Genomic DNA, 16744 nt, shown 5'->3' on the forward strand with positions numbered 1-16744 from the left:
TGTCAACTGACATTCATGTATCTTCAAATCTATTGAAAATTTGGGACTAAAAATACGGTTTCTAAGTATTCATATCATTTGGACATATTTGGTGTTATCTAAGCAATGCACAATAAGGCAACTTTATAACAATGAAAATAAAAGACTAGTAATTCACTATGAAAAAGCAAGACCAGCAGTGATCAAAAGTCACCACTAACTCAAGACAGTCCCAGTGATGTCAACATAAACAGACGTTCCATAATTTCAAGACTGTTGATTATCTGTAGTTTTCTTTGTGCAGTAGGAGCTTTGCAAAACTTCCGAAGTTAATTAGGGAAATACTCAATTACGTCCTTTGGTAAACTCTAGTAAGATGTTGGCTTAGCTTATGAATAATAACCCTCATTATGAATAATAACCCTTACCAAGGTTACCAGTAAGTAACCCTTAGACCTGTATAAAGTAAAGGGCTGTAGAAAGAAATGAATGCCACTGCAAAGAAAGTACAGCTCTCCCATGGGCCACGGTGGTGTGTGAAAGCAGAGCCCAAGGTCCAAAGCATTCCATTTTGCTGATTCTGAACAATTCTAGCAAAGAGAAGTCAACATGGATGATCTAAGTGAAGTTTTTAAATAATCTGTGGATTTCTAATGCCCCTCCTGACATTGTCACATAATAATTATTGATCAAACCATTGATATTTGCCCATCAGAATTGCAGTAATTTTGGTGTCACCAAGTAATCCTGCTATCTTTGTTGTAATTGTCGTTTTGTGCGAGTTTCTATATCTATATCTAAATCTATCTATATATATATAAATTTGTGTGTGTGTGTGTGGTGGCGGTGAATGATTATGTTCACCTTGTTTTTACAGGCTGCCAGAAATTTCCAGTTTAGAAAAGGAGGTCAACTCTTTAAATATAGTTCACAAAATTTGTTAAGCCCTCCATGTAACCTTCTTGCTTGTTTGTGAATGGTTTGGTAATTACATATAAACCTTGCTAGTCAAAGCATGCTTTTTAGACCACCACCAGGAAGCTTCTAGAAATACAGAATATTGCAGTCCTCATCTCCTCCCAGGACCAGAATCTGCATTTTAACGAAATCCACTGTTATGCATATTTACGTTTGAAAGCAAATAAGGAATGAAGATGAGAGGAGGGGGAGGAGGGTGGTGGTGCCCTGGTGTATAAATGAATTTTGACATTACAATATTATTGTTATTTATCTTTAGAAATAACTACAAAGATTACTCACTGGAGTCCAGACTACACTTCAGAATTCAGGCAGCTCTTCACCTCTGGAAAAAACCTTCCTCAGATTGATCAGAACATGAAGGATGGAATTTTCTCTCAATTAGTACCGGCATCTGCTATAGATTAGACCTTGTATTAAAGTGGAAAAATGATCTTGTGAATGTGAGACAAAAAACTAATTTTACTGTCAATATTTTCTATCACCTGTATGGTTTACTATTGGTCTACATAAATGGGTTTTTTTTCCTATGGAATGATGTTCAATAATACCTAGAAAACTCTTATATTCTGCATCTCCAAAAAGAATTTCATATCCGATTTGAATTGGAGAGTGAAAAGTCTTTTAAAGGACTCGCAGGTACAGTAAAGTATAATTAGATTATTTATTTTTTTAATGTGGAAATGAATATTGTGTAAGTAGCAAATGGCTTACAACCTAAGCATTTTTAGCATGTTGGTCAGTTAAACTTCAGAGATATTTTGTTGCCTAGCATTTAAGTTTCAGAGGGGAAATAAGAATCACCTACATTCAAAATAGCTCAATAACTTTCTGAAAACTCCTGAAAAAGACAGGCAATGGGTGTGAACAGGACAGGTGATGTAGGTAATAGGTTGAAAGACCTGTATCTAGAAAAGGTGATGAAATGTTATTGTTTTTTATTCTTCATGTAAGTTGCAGGTGGTGACAGTTCTGAGAGACTATCCTGTGTTTTTGTTGTTGTTGTTGTTGTTTTTTTGCGATACGCGGGCCTCTCACTGTTGTGGCCTCTCCCGTTGCGGAGCACAGGCTCCGGATGTGCAGGCTCAGTGGCCATGGCTCACGGGCCCAGCCGCTCCGCGGCATGTGGGATCTTCCCAGACCGGGGCACGAACCCACATCCCCTGCATCGGCAGGCGGACTCTGAACCACTGCGCCACCAGGGAAGCCCTATCCTGTTTTTGAATGTACTTAAGTCTGTTATTATTATAACAAAATTCAAAAAAATTCCATGTATCTAAAGGGAAAAAAAGTTATATTTTAGAAAATTTCCTTAACCTTAACAATGAGCGCCTAAAATATATACGTTGACTATTTTTCTTATAAAGTTCCTGCTGCTTTCAATGATATGTAAAATAATAATTTTTACACTTGTAATGTTGGTGTGTAAGGTCTAATCTGCTCATTTCTCTAGCACTGTGATGGTTCCTTGTAAATATCTGGACTGTGCTTAGTCCTTTAATTTGCAAACACAATCAGGGCATGGAGTGGAAGAGAGCCAGCTCTGTGGTCCTGGCTCTGCTGTCGGCAGTTACCGGGGTGACCTTTAGGGAGTTCTGTGCTCTCTCCATCGCCATATTTTCTTCATCTGTGAAATGGAAAAAGAACAGATGAATTTCAAGGTCTCTTTTCGTTTTATAACTGTGGGTCTGAGGCTGAGATATTTATTTTCAGCAAACAATGTTAAAATGTTTAATCCAGATCATTCCCACTTAGTGTGTGTTTTATTTTACAATCATCACTGCCCTCCCCAGCCCCTCAGCTCTCCAATATGTATGTGCAGTGGCTGAGGACAAGACTGCATCCAGAGCGACAAAAAACAGTTCATGAATCGATGAATCAGGGTTTTGTCTTATTTCTATTTTGAAGAATAACTTGTCTTGGAAGCCTCTGCAGTTTAACAAAAACAGCCCAGATTGGCAGTCAGGAGCCGAGTTCTATTAGTTAATAATATTTCCTCTACGTGGAGCAAGTCATTGACCCTTTCTGGCACTCAGTTTCCCTGGTGGGGATGGCAACACAGAGCTTGGTGTTTGTGAGGGCTGTATTAGACAATGCATATGATAGCTTTTTATAAACTGAAAGGCTGCATGAATATGAGTTGTTGTAATAGTTACGGTTTTTATGTATGTATTACAGTATCAAAACAAAAGTATTGGCTTGAGTCTGTGGTCTCTGATATAAAATGAAAGTGTGGAGATTCAAACAAGTTTAAATTTATTTGAAGTGTTTGGCACTGACATGAGCTCACATTGTGAATTTGCTCCTTGCTGTTTATTCCCTGCTATATGAGCCTGTATCCAGCAGGTATTTGGTCTTGTTTTCTTTAAGGTACTAATTCTTGGCCAATACTGAGGATGTTTTTCCAGTGGAAAATGATGAATAGAACTCAACTCGGAGTTCCACCCCTTCAGATAATATTGGTGGTAGATTCATCGTGTGCTATTAATAGGAATTATATAACTTTACATTAGGACCAAATAAAAGAGAAAATAACTGTCATTACAATTAGTAAGGGAAAATCTGTTCAAAAATTTCTTTGAATATTACTTGGAAAAAAAAGTCTCCAAAGTTCTTAGAAGAGTTTTGGTAGCATTATTATTATTATTTTTTAATAATTAAAAAAAACGGTCATATTGCTTTTGTGAGAAGCTACAAGTCAGAGCAAAAGTGAGTAAAAAATGCACTTTCTGGTATGAAATGGAAACGATTTAAGGTAATGGTAGTTATTTTAACTCTGCATTACCAAAACAAATATAAAAATTCATATCTCCCATTAAGATTTTTCCTTTATTTGTTCTTATTTCGTTTGTATTTTCATTTCCTTTTCTTTTATAGTTACCTGATAATCTATCCAATGGATTTTTAAATGTTGTAATATCATTTGTTTATTTTTAAACATCTTTATTGGAGTATAATTGCTTTACAATGGTATGTTAGTTTCTGCCTTATAAGAAAGTGAATCAGCTCTACATATACATATACCCCATATCTCCTCCCGCTTGCGTCTCCTTCCCACCCTCCCTATCTTACCCCTCTAGGTGGTCACAAAGCATCTCCCTGTGCTACGCGGCTGCTTCCGACTAGCTATCTATTTTACATTTGGTAATATATATATGTCCATGCCACTCTCTCACTTTGTCCCAGCTAACCCTTCCCCCTCCCCGTGTCCTCAAGTCCATTCTCTATGTCTGCGTCTTTATTCCTGTCCTACCCCTAGGTTCTTCAGAACCATATTTTTAGATTCCATATATATGTGTTAGCATACGGTATTTGTTTTTCTGTTTCTGACTTACTTTACCCTATATGACAGACTCTAGGTCCATCTAACTCACTACAAATAACTCAATTTCATTTCTTTTTATGGCTGAGTAATATTCCATCGTATATATGTGTCACATCTTCTTTATCCATTCATCTGTTGATGGACACTTAGGTTGCATCCATGTCCTGGCTATTGTAAATAGAGCTGCCATGAACACTGTGGTACATGTCTCTTATTGAGTTATGGTTTTCTCAGGGTATATGCCCAGTAGTGGGATTGCTAGGTCGTATGCTAGTTCTAATTTTAGTTTTTTAAAGGAACCTCCATACAGTTCTCCATAGTGGCTATATCAATTTACATTCCCACCAAGAGTGCAAGAGGGTTCGCTTTTCTCCACACCCTCTTCAACATTTATTGTTAGTAGTTTTTTTTTTTTTTTTTTTTGTACGCGGGCCTCTCACTACTGTGGCCTCTCCCACTGTGGAGCACAGGCTCCGGGGGACCAGCCGCTGCGCGGCACGTGGGATCCCCCCGGAACGGGGCACGAACCCGTGTCCCCTGCATCGGCAGGCGGACTCCCAACCACTGCGCCACCAGGGAAGCCCGTTAGTAGTTTTTTTCATGATAGCCATTCTGACTGGTGTGAGGTGATACCTCATTGTAGTTTTTTTTGTTCTTTTTGCGGTACGCGAGCCTCTCACTGTTGTGACCTCTTCCGTTGCGGAGCACAGGCTTCGGAGGTGCAGGTTTACGGGCCCAGCCGCTCTGCGGCATGTGGGATCTTCCCGGACTGGGACGAACCCGTGTCCCCTGCATCAGCAGGTGGACTCTCAACCACTGCGCCACCAGGGAAGCCCCCCCTCGTTGTAGTTTTGATTTGCATTTCTCTAATGATTAGTGATGCTGAGCATTCTTTCATGTGTCTGTTGGCAATCTGTATATCTTCTTTGGAGAAATGTCTATTTAGGTCTTCTGCCCATTTTTGGATTGGGTTGTTTGTTTTTTTGATATTGAGCTGCATGAGCTGCTTGTAAATTTTGGAGATTAATCCTTTGTCAGTTGCTTCATTTGCAAATATTTTCTCCCATTCTGAGGGTTGTCTTTTCATCTTGTTTATGGTTTCCTTTGCTGTGCAAAACCTTTAAAGTTTCATTATGTCCCATTTGTTGATTTTTGGTTTTCCATTTTTCCATTTCTCTAGGAGGTGGGTCTTGCTGTGATTTGTGTCATAGAGTGTTCTGCCTATGTTTTCCTCTACGAGTTTGATACTGTCTGGCCTTACATTTAGGTCTTTAATCCATTTTGAGTTTATTTTTGTGTATGGTCTTAGGGAGTGTTCTAATTTCATTCTTTTACATGTAGCTGTCTAGTTTTCCCAGCACCACTTATTGAAGAGGCTGTCTTTTCTCCATTGTATATTCTTGCCTCCTTTATCAAAAACAAGGTGACCATATGTGCGTGGGTTTATCTCTGGGCTTTCTATCCTGTTCCATTGATTTATATTTCTGTTTTTGCACCGGTACCATACTATCTTGATTACTGTAGCTTTGTAGTACAGTCTGAAGTCAGGGAGCCTGATTCCTCCAGCTCGGTTTTCTTTCTCAAGATTGCTTTGGCTATTCAGGGTCTTTTGTGTTTCCATACATATTGTGAAATATTTTGTTCTAGTTCTGTGAAAAATGCCATTGGTAATTTGATAGGGATTGCATTGAATCTGTAGATTGCTTTGAGTCGTTTAGTCATTTTCACAATGTTGATTCTTCCAATCCAAGAACATGGTATACCTCTCCATCTGTTTGTATCATCTTTAATTTCTTTCATCAGTATCTTATAGTTTTCTGCATGCAGGTCTTTTGTCTCCTTAAGTAGGTTTATTCCTAGGTATTTTATTCTTTTTGTTGCAGTGGTAAATGGGAGTGTTTTCTTAATTTCACTTTCAGATTTTTCATCATTAGCGTGTAGGAATGAAAGAGATTTCTGAGCATTAATTTTGTAACCTGCTACTTTACCAAATTCATTGATTAGTTCATGTAGTTTTCTGGTAGCATCTTTAGGATTCTCTATGTACAGTGTCATGTCATCTGCAAACAGTGACAGCTTTACTTCTTCCTTTCCGATTTGGATTCCTTTTATTTCCTTTTCTTCTCTGATTGCTGTGGCTAAAACTTCCATACTATGTTGAATAATAGTGGTGAGAGTGGGCAACCTTGTCTTGTTCCTGATCTTAGTGGAAATGGTTTCAGTTTTTCACCATTGAGAACAATGTTGGCTGTGGGTTTGTCATATATGGCCTTTATTATGTTGAGGTAAGTTCCCTCTATGCCTACTTTCTGGAGGGTTTTTTATCACAAATGGGTGTTGAATTTTGTCAAAAGCTTTTTCTGTATCTATTGAGTTGATCATATGGTTTTTATCCTTCAGTTTGTTAATATGGTGTATCACATTGATTGATTCACATATATTGAAGAATCCTTGCATTCCTGGGATAAACCCCACTTGATCATGGTGTATGATCCTTTTAATGTGCTGTTGGATTCTGTTTGCTAGTATTTTGTTGAGGATTTTTGCATCTATTTTCATCAGTGATATTGGCCTGTAGTTTTCTTCCTTTGTGACATCTTTGTCTTGTGTTGGTATCAGGGTGATGGTGGCTTCATAGAATGAATTTGGGAGTGTTTCTCCCTTTGCAGTTTTTTGGATGAGTTTGAGAAGGACTGGTGTTAGCTTTTCTCTAAATGTTTGATAGAATTTGCCTGTGAAGCCACCTGGTCCTGGACTTTTGTTTGTTGGAAGATTTTTAATTACAGTTTCAATTTCATTACTTGTGATAGGTCTGTTTATATTTTCTAATTCTTCCTGGTTCACTCTTGGAAAATTGTACCTTTCCAAGAATTTGTCCATTTCTTCATGGTTGTCCATTTTATTGGCATATAGTTGCTTGTAGTAGTAATCTCTCATGATCCTTTGTATTTCTGCAGTGTCAGTTGTTACTTCTCCTTTTTCATTTCTAATTCTATTGATTTGAGTCTTCTCCGTTTTTTTCTTGATGAGTCTAGCTAATGGTTTATCAATTTTGTTTATTTCCTCAAGGAATCAGGTTTTAGTTTTATTGATCTTTGATATTGTTTCCTTCATTTCTTTTTCATTTATTTCTGATCTGATCTTTATGAGTTCTTTCCTTTGGCTAACTTTGGGGGTTTTTTGTTCTTATTTCTCTAATTGCTTTAGGTGTAAGGTTAGGTTGTTTATTTGAGATGTTTCTTGTTTCTTGAGGTAGGACTGTATTGCTATAGACTTCCCTCTAAGAACTGCTTTTACTGCATCCCATAGGTTTTGGGTTGTGTTTTCATTGTCATTTGTTTCTAGGTATTTTTTGATTTCCTCTTTGGTTTCTTCAGTGATCTCTTGGTTATTTACTAGTGTATTGTTTAGCCTCCATGTGTTTGTAGTTTTTACAGATTTTTTCTTGTTGTTGATATCTAGTCTCATATTGTTGTGGTCGGAAAAGATACTTGATACGATTTCAGTTTTCTTAAATGTACCAAGGCTTGATGTGTACCCAAGATATGATCTATGCTGGAGAATGTTCCATGAGCACTTGAGAAGAAAGTGTATTCTGTTGTTTTTGGATGGAATGTCCTATAAATATCAGTTAAGTCCATCTTGTGTAATGTATCATTTAAAGCTTGTGTTTCCTTATTTATTTTCATTTTGGTTGATCTGTCCAGTGGTGAAAATGGGGTGTTAAAATCCCCTACTATGATTGTGTTACTGTTAATTTCCCCTTTTATGGCTGTTAGCATTTGCCTTATGTATTGAGATGCTCCTACGTTGGGTGCATAAATATTTACAATTGTTATATCTTCTTCTTGGATTGATCCCTTGATCATTATGTATTGTCCTTCTTTGTCTCTTGTAGTAGTCTTTATTTTAAAGTCTATTTTGTCTGGTATGAGAATTGCTACTCCAGCTTTCTTTTGATTTCCATTTGCATGGAATATCTTTTTCCATCCCTAGGTCTGAAATGGGTCTTACGTAGACCACATATATACGGGTCTTGTTTTTGTATCCATTCAGCCAGGCTATATCTTTTGGTTGCAGCATTTAATCCATTTAAGGTAATTATCGATATGTATGTTCCTATTACCATTTTCTCAATTGTTTTGGGTTTGTTATTGTTGGTCTTTTCCTTCTCTTGTGTTTCCTGCCTAGAGAAGTTCCTTTAACATTTGTTGTAAAGCTGGCTTGGTCGTGCTGATTTCTCGTAGCTTTTGCTTGTCTGTAAAGGTTTTAATTTCTCTGTCGAATCTGAATGAGATCCTTGCTGGGTAGAGTAATCTTGGTTGTAGGTTTTCGCCTTTCATCACTTTAAATATGTCCTGCCACTCCCTTCTGGCTTGCAGAGTTTCTGCTGAAAGATCAGCTGTTGACCTTATGGGGATTCCCTTGTATGTTATTTGTTGTTTTTCCCTTGCTGCTTTTCATATTTTTTTTTTGTATTTGATTTTTGATAGTTTGATTAATATGTGTCTTGGCGTGTTTCTCCTTGGATTTATCCTGAATGGGACTCTCTGTGCTTCCTGGACTTGATTAACTATTTCCCTTCCCATATTAGGGAAGTTTTCAAGTATAATCTCTTCATATATTTTCTCAGTCCCTTTCTTTTTCTCTTCTTCTTCTGGGACTCCTATAATTCAAATGTTGGTGCATTTAATGTTGTCCCAGCAGTCTCTGAAACTGTCCTCAATTCTTTTCATTCTTTTTTCTTTATTCTGCTCTGCGGTAGTTATTTCTACTATTTTATCTTCCAGTTCACTTATCCATTCTTCTGCCTCAGTTATTCTGCTATTGTTTCCTTCTAGAGAATTTTTAATTTCATTTATTGTGTTGTTCATCATTGTTTGTTTGCTCTTTAGTTCTTCTAGGTCCTTGTTAAACGTTTCTTGTATTTTCTCCAATCTATTTCCAAGACTTTGGATCATCTTTACTATCATTATGCTGAATTCTTTTTCAGGTAGACAGCCTATTTCCTCTTCATTTGTTAGGTCTGGTGGGTTTTTCCCTTGTTCCTTCATCTGCTGTGTGTTTCTCTGTCTTCTCATTTTGCTTCACTTACTGTGTTTGGGGTCTTCTTTTCACAGCCTGCATGTTTGTACTTCCCGTTGTGTTTGGTGTCTGCCCCCAGTGGCTATGTTTGGTTCAGTGGGTTGTGTATGCTTCCTGGTGGAGGGGACTGGTGCCTGTGTTCTGGAGGATGAGTCTGGATCTTGTCTTTCTTGTGGGCAGGACCGCGTCTGGTGGTGTGTTTTGGGGTGTCTGTGACCTTATTATGATTTTAGGCAGCCTCTCTGCCAATGGGTGGGGTTGTGTTCCTGTCTTGCTAGTTGTTTTCGCATAGGGTGTCCAGCACTGTAGCTTGCTGGTCGTTGAGTGGAGCTGGGTCTTAGCGTTGAGATGGAGATCTCTGGGAGGGCTTTCGCCTTTAATATTACGTGGAGCCGGTATGTCTCTGGTGAACCAATGTCCAGAATTCTGCTCTCCTACCTCAGAGGCAGAGGCCTGACTCCCGGCCGGAGCACCAAGACCCTGTCAGCCACATGGCTTAGAAGGAAAGGCAGAAAAAAAGAAAGAAAGAAAGGAAAAAATAAAGTCAAGTAAGGTTATTAAAATAAAAAATAATTATTAAAAAATTAAAAAGTAATAACAAAGAAAGAATGAAGAGGGGAACCAAAAAAAATAAATAAATAAAACACGGATAGGCAGAACCCTTGGACAAATGGTAAAAGTAAAGGTATACAGAGAAAATCACACAAAGAAGCATACACATACACACTCACAAAAAGAGAAAAAGGAATAAAATATATTGTTGCTCTGAAAGCCCACCGCCTCAATTTGGGATGATTCATTGTCTATTCAGGTATTCCACAGGTGCAGTGTTCATCAAGTTGATTGTGGAGATTTAATCTGCTGCTCCTGAGGCTGCTGGGAGAGATTTCCCTTTCTCTTCTTTGTTCGCACAGCTTCTGGGGTTCAGCTGTGGATTTGGCCCCGCCTCTGCATGTAGGTCGCCTGAGGACATCTGTACCCGCTCAGACAGGACAGGGTTCAAGGAGCAGCTGATTCGGGGGCTCTGGCTCACTCAGGCCAGGGGTGGGAGGGGTACGGAGTGCGGGGCGGGCCTGCGGCAGCAGAGGCCACCATGATGTTGCAACAGCCTGAGGCGCGCCTTGAGTTCTCCCGGGCAAGTTGTCCCTGGATCCCAGGACCCTGGCAGTGGCGGGCTGCACAGGCTCCTGGGAGGGAGGTGTGGATAGTGACCTGTGCTCGCACATAGGCTTCTTGGTGGCTGCAAAGAAACCTTAGCGTCTCCTGCCTGTCTCTGGGGTCCACGCTGATAGCCGCGGCTCGCGCCCGTCTCTTGAGCTCGTTTAGGCGGCGCTCTTAATCCCCTCTCCTCAGGCACCAGGAAACAAAGAGGCAAGAAAAAGTCTCTTGCCTCTTCGGCAGGTCCAGACTTTTTCCCGGACTCCCTCCCGGCTAGCTGTGGCGCACTAACCCCTTCAGGCTGTGTTCACGCCGCCAACCCCAGTCCTCTCCCTGCGCTCCGACCGAAGCCCAAGCCTCAGCTCCCAGCCCCGCCCGCCCCGGCAGGTGAGCAGACAAGCCTCTCGGGCTGGTGAGTGCTGGTCGGCACCGAGCCTCTGTGCGGGAATCTCTCCGCTTTGCCCTCCGCACCCCTGTTGCTGCGCTCTCCTCAGCGGCTCCGAAGCTTCCGCCACGCCACCCGCAGTCTCCGCCCGTGAAGGGGCTTCCTGGTGTGTAGAAACCTTTCCTCCTTCACAGCTCCCTCCCACTAGTGCAGGTCCCGTCCCTATCCTTTTGTCTCTGTTTTTCCTTTTGCCCTACCCAGGTACGTGGGGAGTTTCTTGCCTTTTGGGAGGTCTGAGGTCTTCTGCCAGTGTTCAGTAGGTGTTCTGTAGGCGTTGTTCCCCATGTAGTTGTATTTCTGATGTATTTGTGGAGAGGAAGGTGATCTCCACGTCTCCTTCCTCCGCCATCTTGAAGGTCTCCTCCTAAATGTTGTAATATTATTAATGCTACAAATATTCATCTGTTTCCTGCCATGTTCAAGATATCATGGCAGCACTAGTTTGTTGTGACATCAGCTACTATTGCATTTTTAGACTTATTTTGTGATTCAGGGTGTTCTGTGAAGAATGAGTACTGAAGTGACAATGTTTTATCTGCTGTTTTGAGGGGCATATGTAAAGGGCTTGGTCTGCCAATATATCTGACAGTTTGTGCAATTTGTGTAGTTCTTGGTATAATTACCTTTCTTTTTTTGCGGTACGCGGGCCTCTCACTGTTGTGGCCTCTCCCGTTGCGGAGCACAGGCTCCGGACGCGCAGGCTCAGCGGCCATGGCTCACGGGCCCAGCCGCTCCGCGGCATGTGGGATCCTCCCGGACCGGGGTACGAGCCCGTGTCCCCTGCATCGGGAGGCGGACTCTAAACCACTGCGCCACCAGGGAAGCCCTAATTACCTTTTTTTAAAATGAAGAGCCAGAGTTCTGATTGGTTCTGTGTAAACTTAAGACTCAAGTAGAGGTTAAGCTTTGTGGTATTGGTGACAAAGAAGGCATGATTTCCACTTGACAGTTAATGGAAGATTAGCTATATCAGCTCTTATATGAACGTATATCTTAATATTTCTGTGCTTCTCCTGGATATAAGAACATCCCACGTTATATAGGAAAAGGAAGTTCATTGATGCTATGTCTTTACTACAAGTGAGTAGAAGCTATAGGGAGGTAAATTGCAGATTAATCAGCATCAAAGATTTTTAATCATTGAAACAATATAAGAGTATAACCATTTCTTTTGCAAAGGAGTAAGTTTAGCAGAGCTATGTGACTATCATTCTTACCTGGCCTGGAAACCTTATAGTTGAAATTTGAGGTCACTGTGAGTCTTTGATCAGGTTTCCAAATCAGTGGGGTGTGTGTAAAGAAGAAAGTTACCACCTTTCAAAGAAAAATCAGCTTTTTCTTCTTTTGAAACTGCTTTTAGAGGTAGTTACATTGTGTTAGCCACTAATAGCCCCTTTTATTAATACTCATTATGATTTCACTTCTCATCCATTCCTTTAAAGTGAATCTATCGATGTTTTCGAATAGAGATTTTTCTTCCTTTGGACGTTAAAACTAATTATTTTGAAAAGGTCTTTGTGATCAACGGGAAAAATTTCTGGCATTATTCTGATTAATTCTTCATTATTGTTTTCATATTACTCTTTTTTCCCTAGTTATTTAATCCACATTTATAAGTCATAAGTTCTAATGCCTTTAATTAAAATGAGTCAATGAAGACTCCAGTGGTTGTTCTGATGCCCTAAGATTTTGTGATTCATAGGGCATGGAATGGATCTTGGAAATCTTTTTTTTTTTTTTGGCTGTACCACATGGCCTGTGGGATCTAAGTTCCCGGACCAGGGATTGAACCCACGCCCCTGCATTGGAAGGTGGAGTCTTAACCACTGGACAGCCGGGTAAGTCCTTGGAAAATTATCTCATCCTCCCCAACTGCTAAACAGTATTTCTCCTTCAGTCTTGCTCTGTCCAGTATGGTAGCCACTGGCCACATGTGGCTATAGAGAACTTGAAACATGGCTAGTGGCACATGTTGGAATGATGCTGAGAGTCAGGGAACATTCATTTCTATATGCCTCCCAATGTCATGCTTCCTGGAGTTCTGGCTTTTACTTGCTGCCTACTGTGATCACCTAATCACCATAGTTGCATTGTCAATCATGGTTCAAATATATATCTCTGAGGTTTGCTTTTTCTGTTTAAGTTCCCATAAACTTTTGTTCGATCATGTTTATTCTGCAGATATCATTGATCATTGGCATGTTTGAACATTATTTTTCTCCCCCCCTCCAGCTCCTTATATACTAGACTTGAGAGATCTTATTTTTAAGATTATTATTTAAATCTGATTTTACAGACATTCCTCACTTTTTGAGATGTAACAGCACAAACTCTTAGAGTTGTAGAGGAAGTGACTCTCACCTTTGAGATGTTAGTAGATTTTATGATTAAAATATTTTTTAAGATGAACATTATTCTGAAAATGTGGGTGACCTTTCCAATCCCTGTATATTATAATGTTTCACCATTGACTCAGCTAGGCCAGTATTCGTCTTTAAAGATTTTTAGGCACTAGTTACCCACTTAGAGAATAATTTGGCAGATAGTTTATTTGAAGTTATATATTTATCTTTTGCTGCCTATTATTGATATTTTAATGTATATGATACCTAAGTGATATGCATACATATAATTGACATATTTTAAATGTCTAGACATTTCTTGATCTGACACATAGATAGGTCAATAGGTAGGTAGATAGAAAACAGCTTACAAATATTAAATAGACAATGCTTTATATTGTTCTCTCAGAAGGAGGGCAGGGTTTTCTCACATTTCCCATCCCCCAGACCAATTATTTATGTATTTTTTCTTTATGTTATTAGATTGCTTGTTGTGAAACCCTGTTTCTGCTTCTCGTTGTCGGTAGTTTTGTCCTTACATCCCTTAGATTTAGTTACCTCAGAATGTAGAACTTGAAATGTAATGAAAAGTACACACCAGAATTTAGCATGGGGGAAATATCTTCTATGTTGAGCAATTGCTGTCTGACCGTGATGATGTTAAAGTCCATTCCAGTCTGTTTATAACTTCATAACCACAAAAAGAAGTGATGCAGGGACTATTTAGTAGATTGAGAAGGCTGAGTGGATTCTTGGCCTGGTCCATCTCTGAACGACTGTGTGGATCTAGCTTCAAAGGAAGTTCAACCCTCATTCTGTCCAGTTTACAGATGTGTAAATTACAGTGTAGTAATACTATAACACGACTCTGCATGGGAAAATCAAAGCAGCCACCTCACTGTTATTTGCTAATAAAAAATGCATACCAGTGCCTACAGATTGGATATTTAATAGGAAAACTCAAGGTACTTTAATACCTTCATTAAGTAAAACTTTGTTGCATATTAGTATACAATATACCTTGTATGTTAATCCAATAGTTCTTAGACACACATAATTTAAATGACTAATAGAAGGGATGCTGGTATATCTCAGTGGGAGCTTTTGTTTTATTGCTACTTAATATATTTTAGTAAATTAGTTTTAATTATTGGTAGTCTGTGTAGTATCATTTAGGGGAAAAAAAGTTGGTCTCAGTGTAACAGAACTGAACGCCAGAGAAATTGGATAGAATGAACGTGTTAAAGAATATTGCTTATTTCAGTTTTAAAGGAATTCTATTATTTTGAAATGCCGGAAGGTCTTCCGCATTTTGAAGGGATGACACTTCCTGCTTTGGAGTCATACAGATGTTTTAATTCATTCTTATCTTTATTGGAGCTAAGTGTCCAGGTGGCAAGTTTGGGTATAGTAAATGAGTTTAAAAATTTTTCATTAGTTACTCCATTTTTTTCCGGAAGTGATTTTATTCTTCATAGTAGACAACTGCTTTCTATATAGTGCTTTAAGAAAATAATTTACATGAAAAGAGAGATTATGACAAGCATTATAAATCTTAGGCTATTAATTTAATGGCTTAAGAAAGCAGTACCATTGGGTTCTGTGTAACTAAGATTTGCAGAAGGAGAACACATGTATTTCACTGATGTGTGCTGTTCAGAAAAATTGCTTAATTCTCAACAATATGTTGCATTCTCATGCTATGTTAGGGGAAAATTTTATAACTAAGTAGTTTATTATTTTTTTCCTTTGCTAACGGCTGCCATCCAAACACCTGAATGAATACCAGCTGATTCATTTATATACTTGTGTTTTAAAATATTTATTTGCAGATGTTCATAGAACTCTCGAATTTTTGATGTAAGTTGCTAAATCATATGTAAAGGCAAAATATATATTTAATAAGTGAGAAGTATTATTTTATTACTGAGATTTATTTCCAAAGCAAATTTATTTTGTAGGTACTTCACTTGGTAAATTTTTCTTTGCCTTAAAACACACAAACCTGTCTAGTGATCTGGTCACCTAAAAACCCTTCATGTTACCTTAACATGTAGAGGGATTTTAGTTACAGGCCATAGCGTTTGGCAAATCAATGTATAGTTTCCTGTTGAATCATAAAAGCTACCTGTATATAGTTTATAATTTAATGTTTTATTAGTAAACATTTTCAGCATTTTATCTCACTTTTTCTCTTCTCATTACATTTGATCTTCCCTGTTCCCAGCGGTCACAGTTTTACAGAGCAAAATGTTTTTAGAAATTGAAGATGTGTGAGTTCTAAGTAAGATAAACGTGTTTAGTAGCATCCATCTGCTGATCAAGTAGGCATTGGATGTGGTACTAGAAAGTGAAATAGATTGTAGCTATAAAAGCATTTTATCGATATAAGTCTAGAAGGAAGAAGAAAACTGTGAACTTCTGATATTTTTAATATCAAAACTGTGTTCCCAAATGAGTATTCGTTTGCTGATTTTGTGTTAAAATGTTATCATCTATGATGTGTAAGCTCATGCTGATATGAGATCTAAATTTTCAACATGAAGACATCAGTTCCTGTAGCCTATTTTTAACATTATGACATTTTTGAAAACAGATGTCATCTTAAAAATTGTATTTTTAAGTGCAAATAAATCATCCCAACTTAAAAGTCAATGTTTTTTTCTTCATTCCTTAGTATTACAGAATACTCTGTGTTATTAGATGCATGTTTAGGTTGCTGGATATTCTTGGAATTCTATATTTTCATATTGCTGCACTGGTTTACCTACAGCGTGCATTTGAATTGTTATTTAAATAAATCACACTTGATGGAATTACAGTCTTCTGGTTGTTCTACATATGAAAGATGTACTTAACTCCTGTTTTGCTGATATTTAATTGTAATGTGATGTACACTTGAATGTTTGTTTCTTGGTAAGACTTTATTTTTTAATAGATTTTTGTTGGAGTGTAATTGCTTCACAATACCGTGTTAGTTTCTGTTGCACAACAAAGTGAATCAGCCATATGCATACATATGTCCCCATATCCCCTCCCTCGTGAGCCTCCCTCCCATCCTCCCTATCCCACCCCTCTAGGTCATTGCAAAGCACCGAGCTGATCTCCCTGTGCTATGCGGCTGCTTCCCACCAGACAACTATTTTACATTCAGTAGTGTATATAGGTCGATGCTACTCTCACTTTGCCCCAGCTTCCCCCTGCTACCCCAAGTCCTCAAGTTCATTCTCTATGTCTACCTGTTTATTCCTGCCCTGCAACTAGGTTCATCAGTACCATTTTTTTTCTTTTAGATTCCATACATATGTGTTAGCATATGGTATTTGTTTTTCTGACAGACTTGTTTTTCTGTATGACAGACTCTAAGTCCATCCACCTTACTACAAAGAACTCAATTTCGTTTCTTTTTATGGCTGAGTAATATTCCATTGT

The 16744-nt window shown here is 38.7% G+C and overlaps 1 protein-coding gene across 6 annotated transcripts in view; it reads left to right on the top strand.

Annotated features, from left to right (window-relative positions):
* The window catches only part of TTC39B (tetratricopeptide repeat domain 39B), a 157316-nt gene extending 141188 nt beyond the window's left edge, over positions 1-16128 (top strand). For all 6 annotated transcript variants that reach the window (XM_089913211.1, XM_089913208.1, XM_089913209.1 and 3 more), the window contains one exon: positions 1217-16128. In XM_089913211.1, coding sequence (XP_089769337.1) covers positions 1217-1307 — 91 coding nt within the window. In that variant the 3' untranslated portion in view covers positions 1308-16128. The remainder of the gene's footprint in view (positions 1-1216) is intronic.
* The last annotated feature ends 616 nt before the right edge of the window (positions 16129-16744 follow it).

This window comes from Delphinapterus leucas, chromosome 6 (assembly GCF_059928025.1).
Source record: "Delphinapterus leucas isolate spDelLeu-1000000601 "Yukka" chromosome 6, BTC_Dleu_Yukka2, whole genome shotgun sequence".
Classification (NCBI taxonomy): Eukaryota; Metazoa; Chordata; class Mammalia; order Artiodactyla; family Monodontidae; genus Delphinapterus; species Delphinapterus leucas.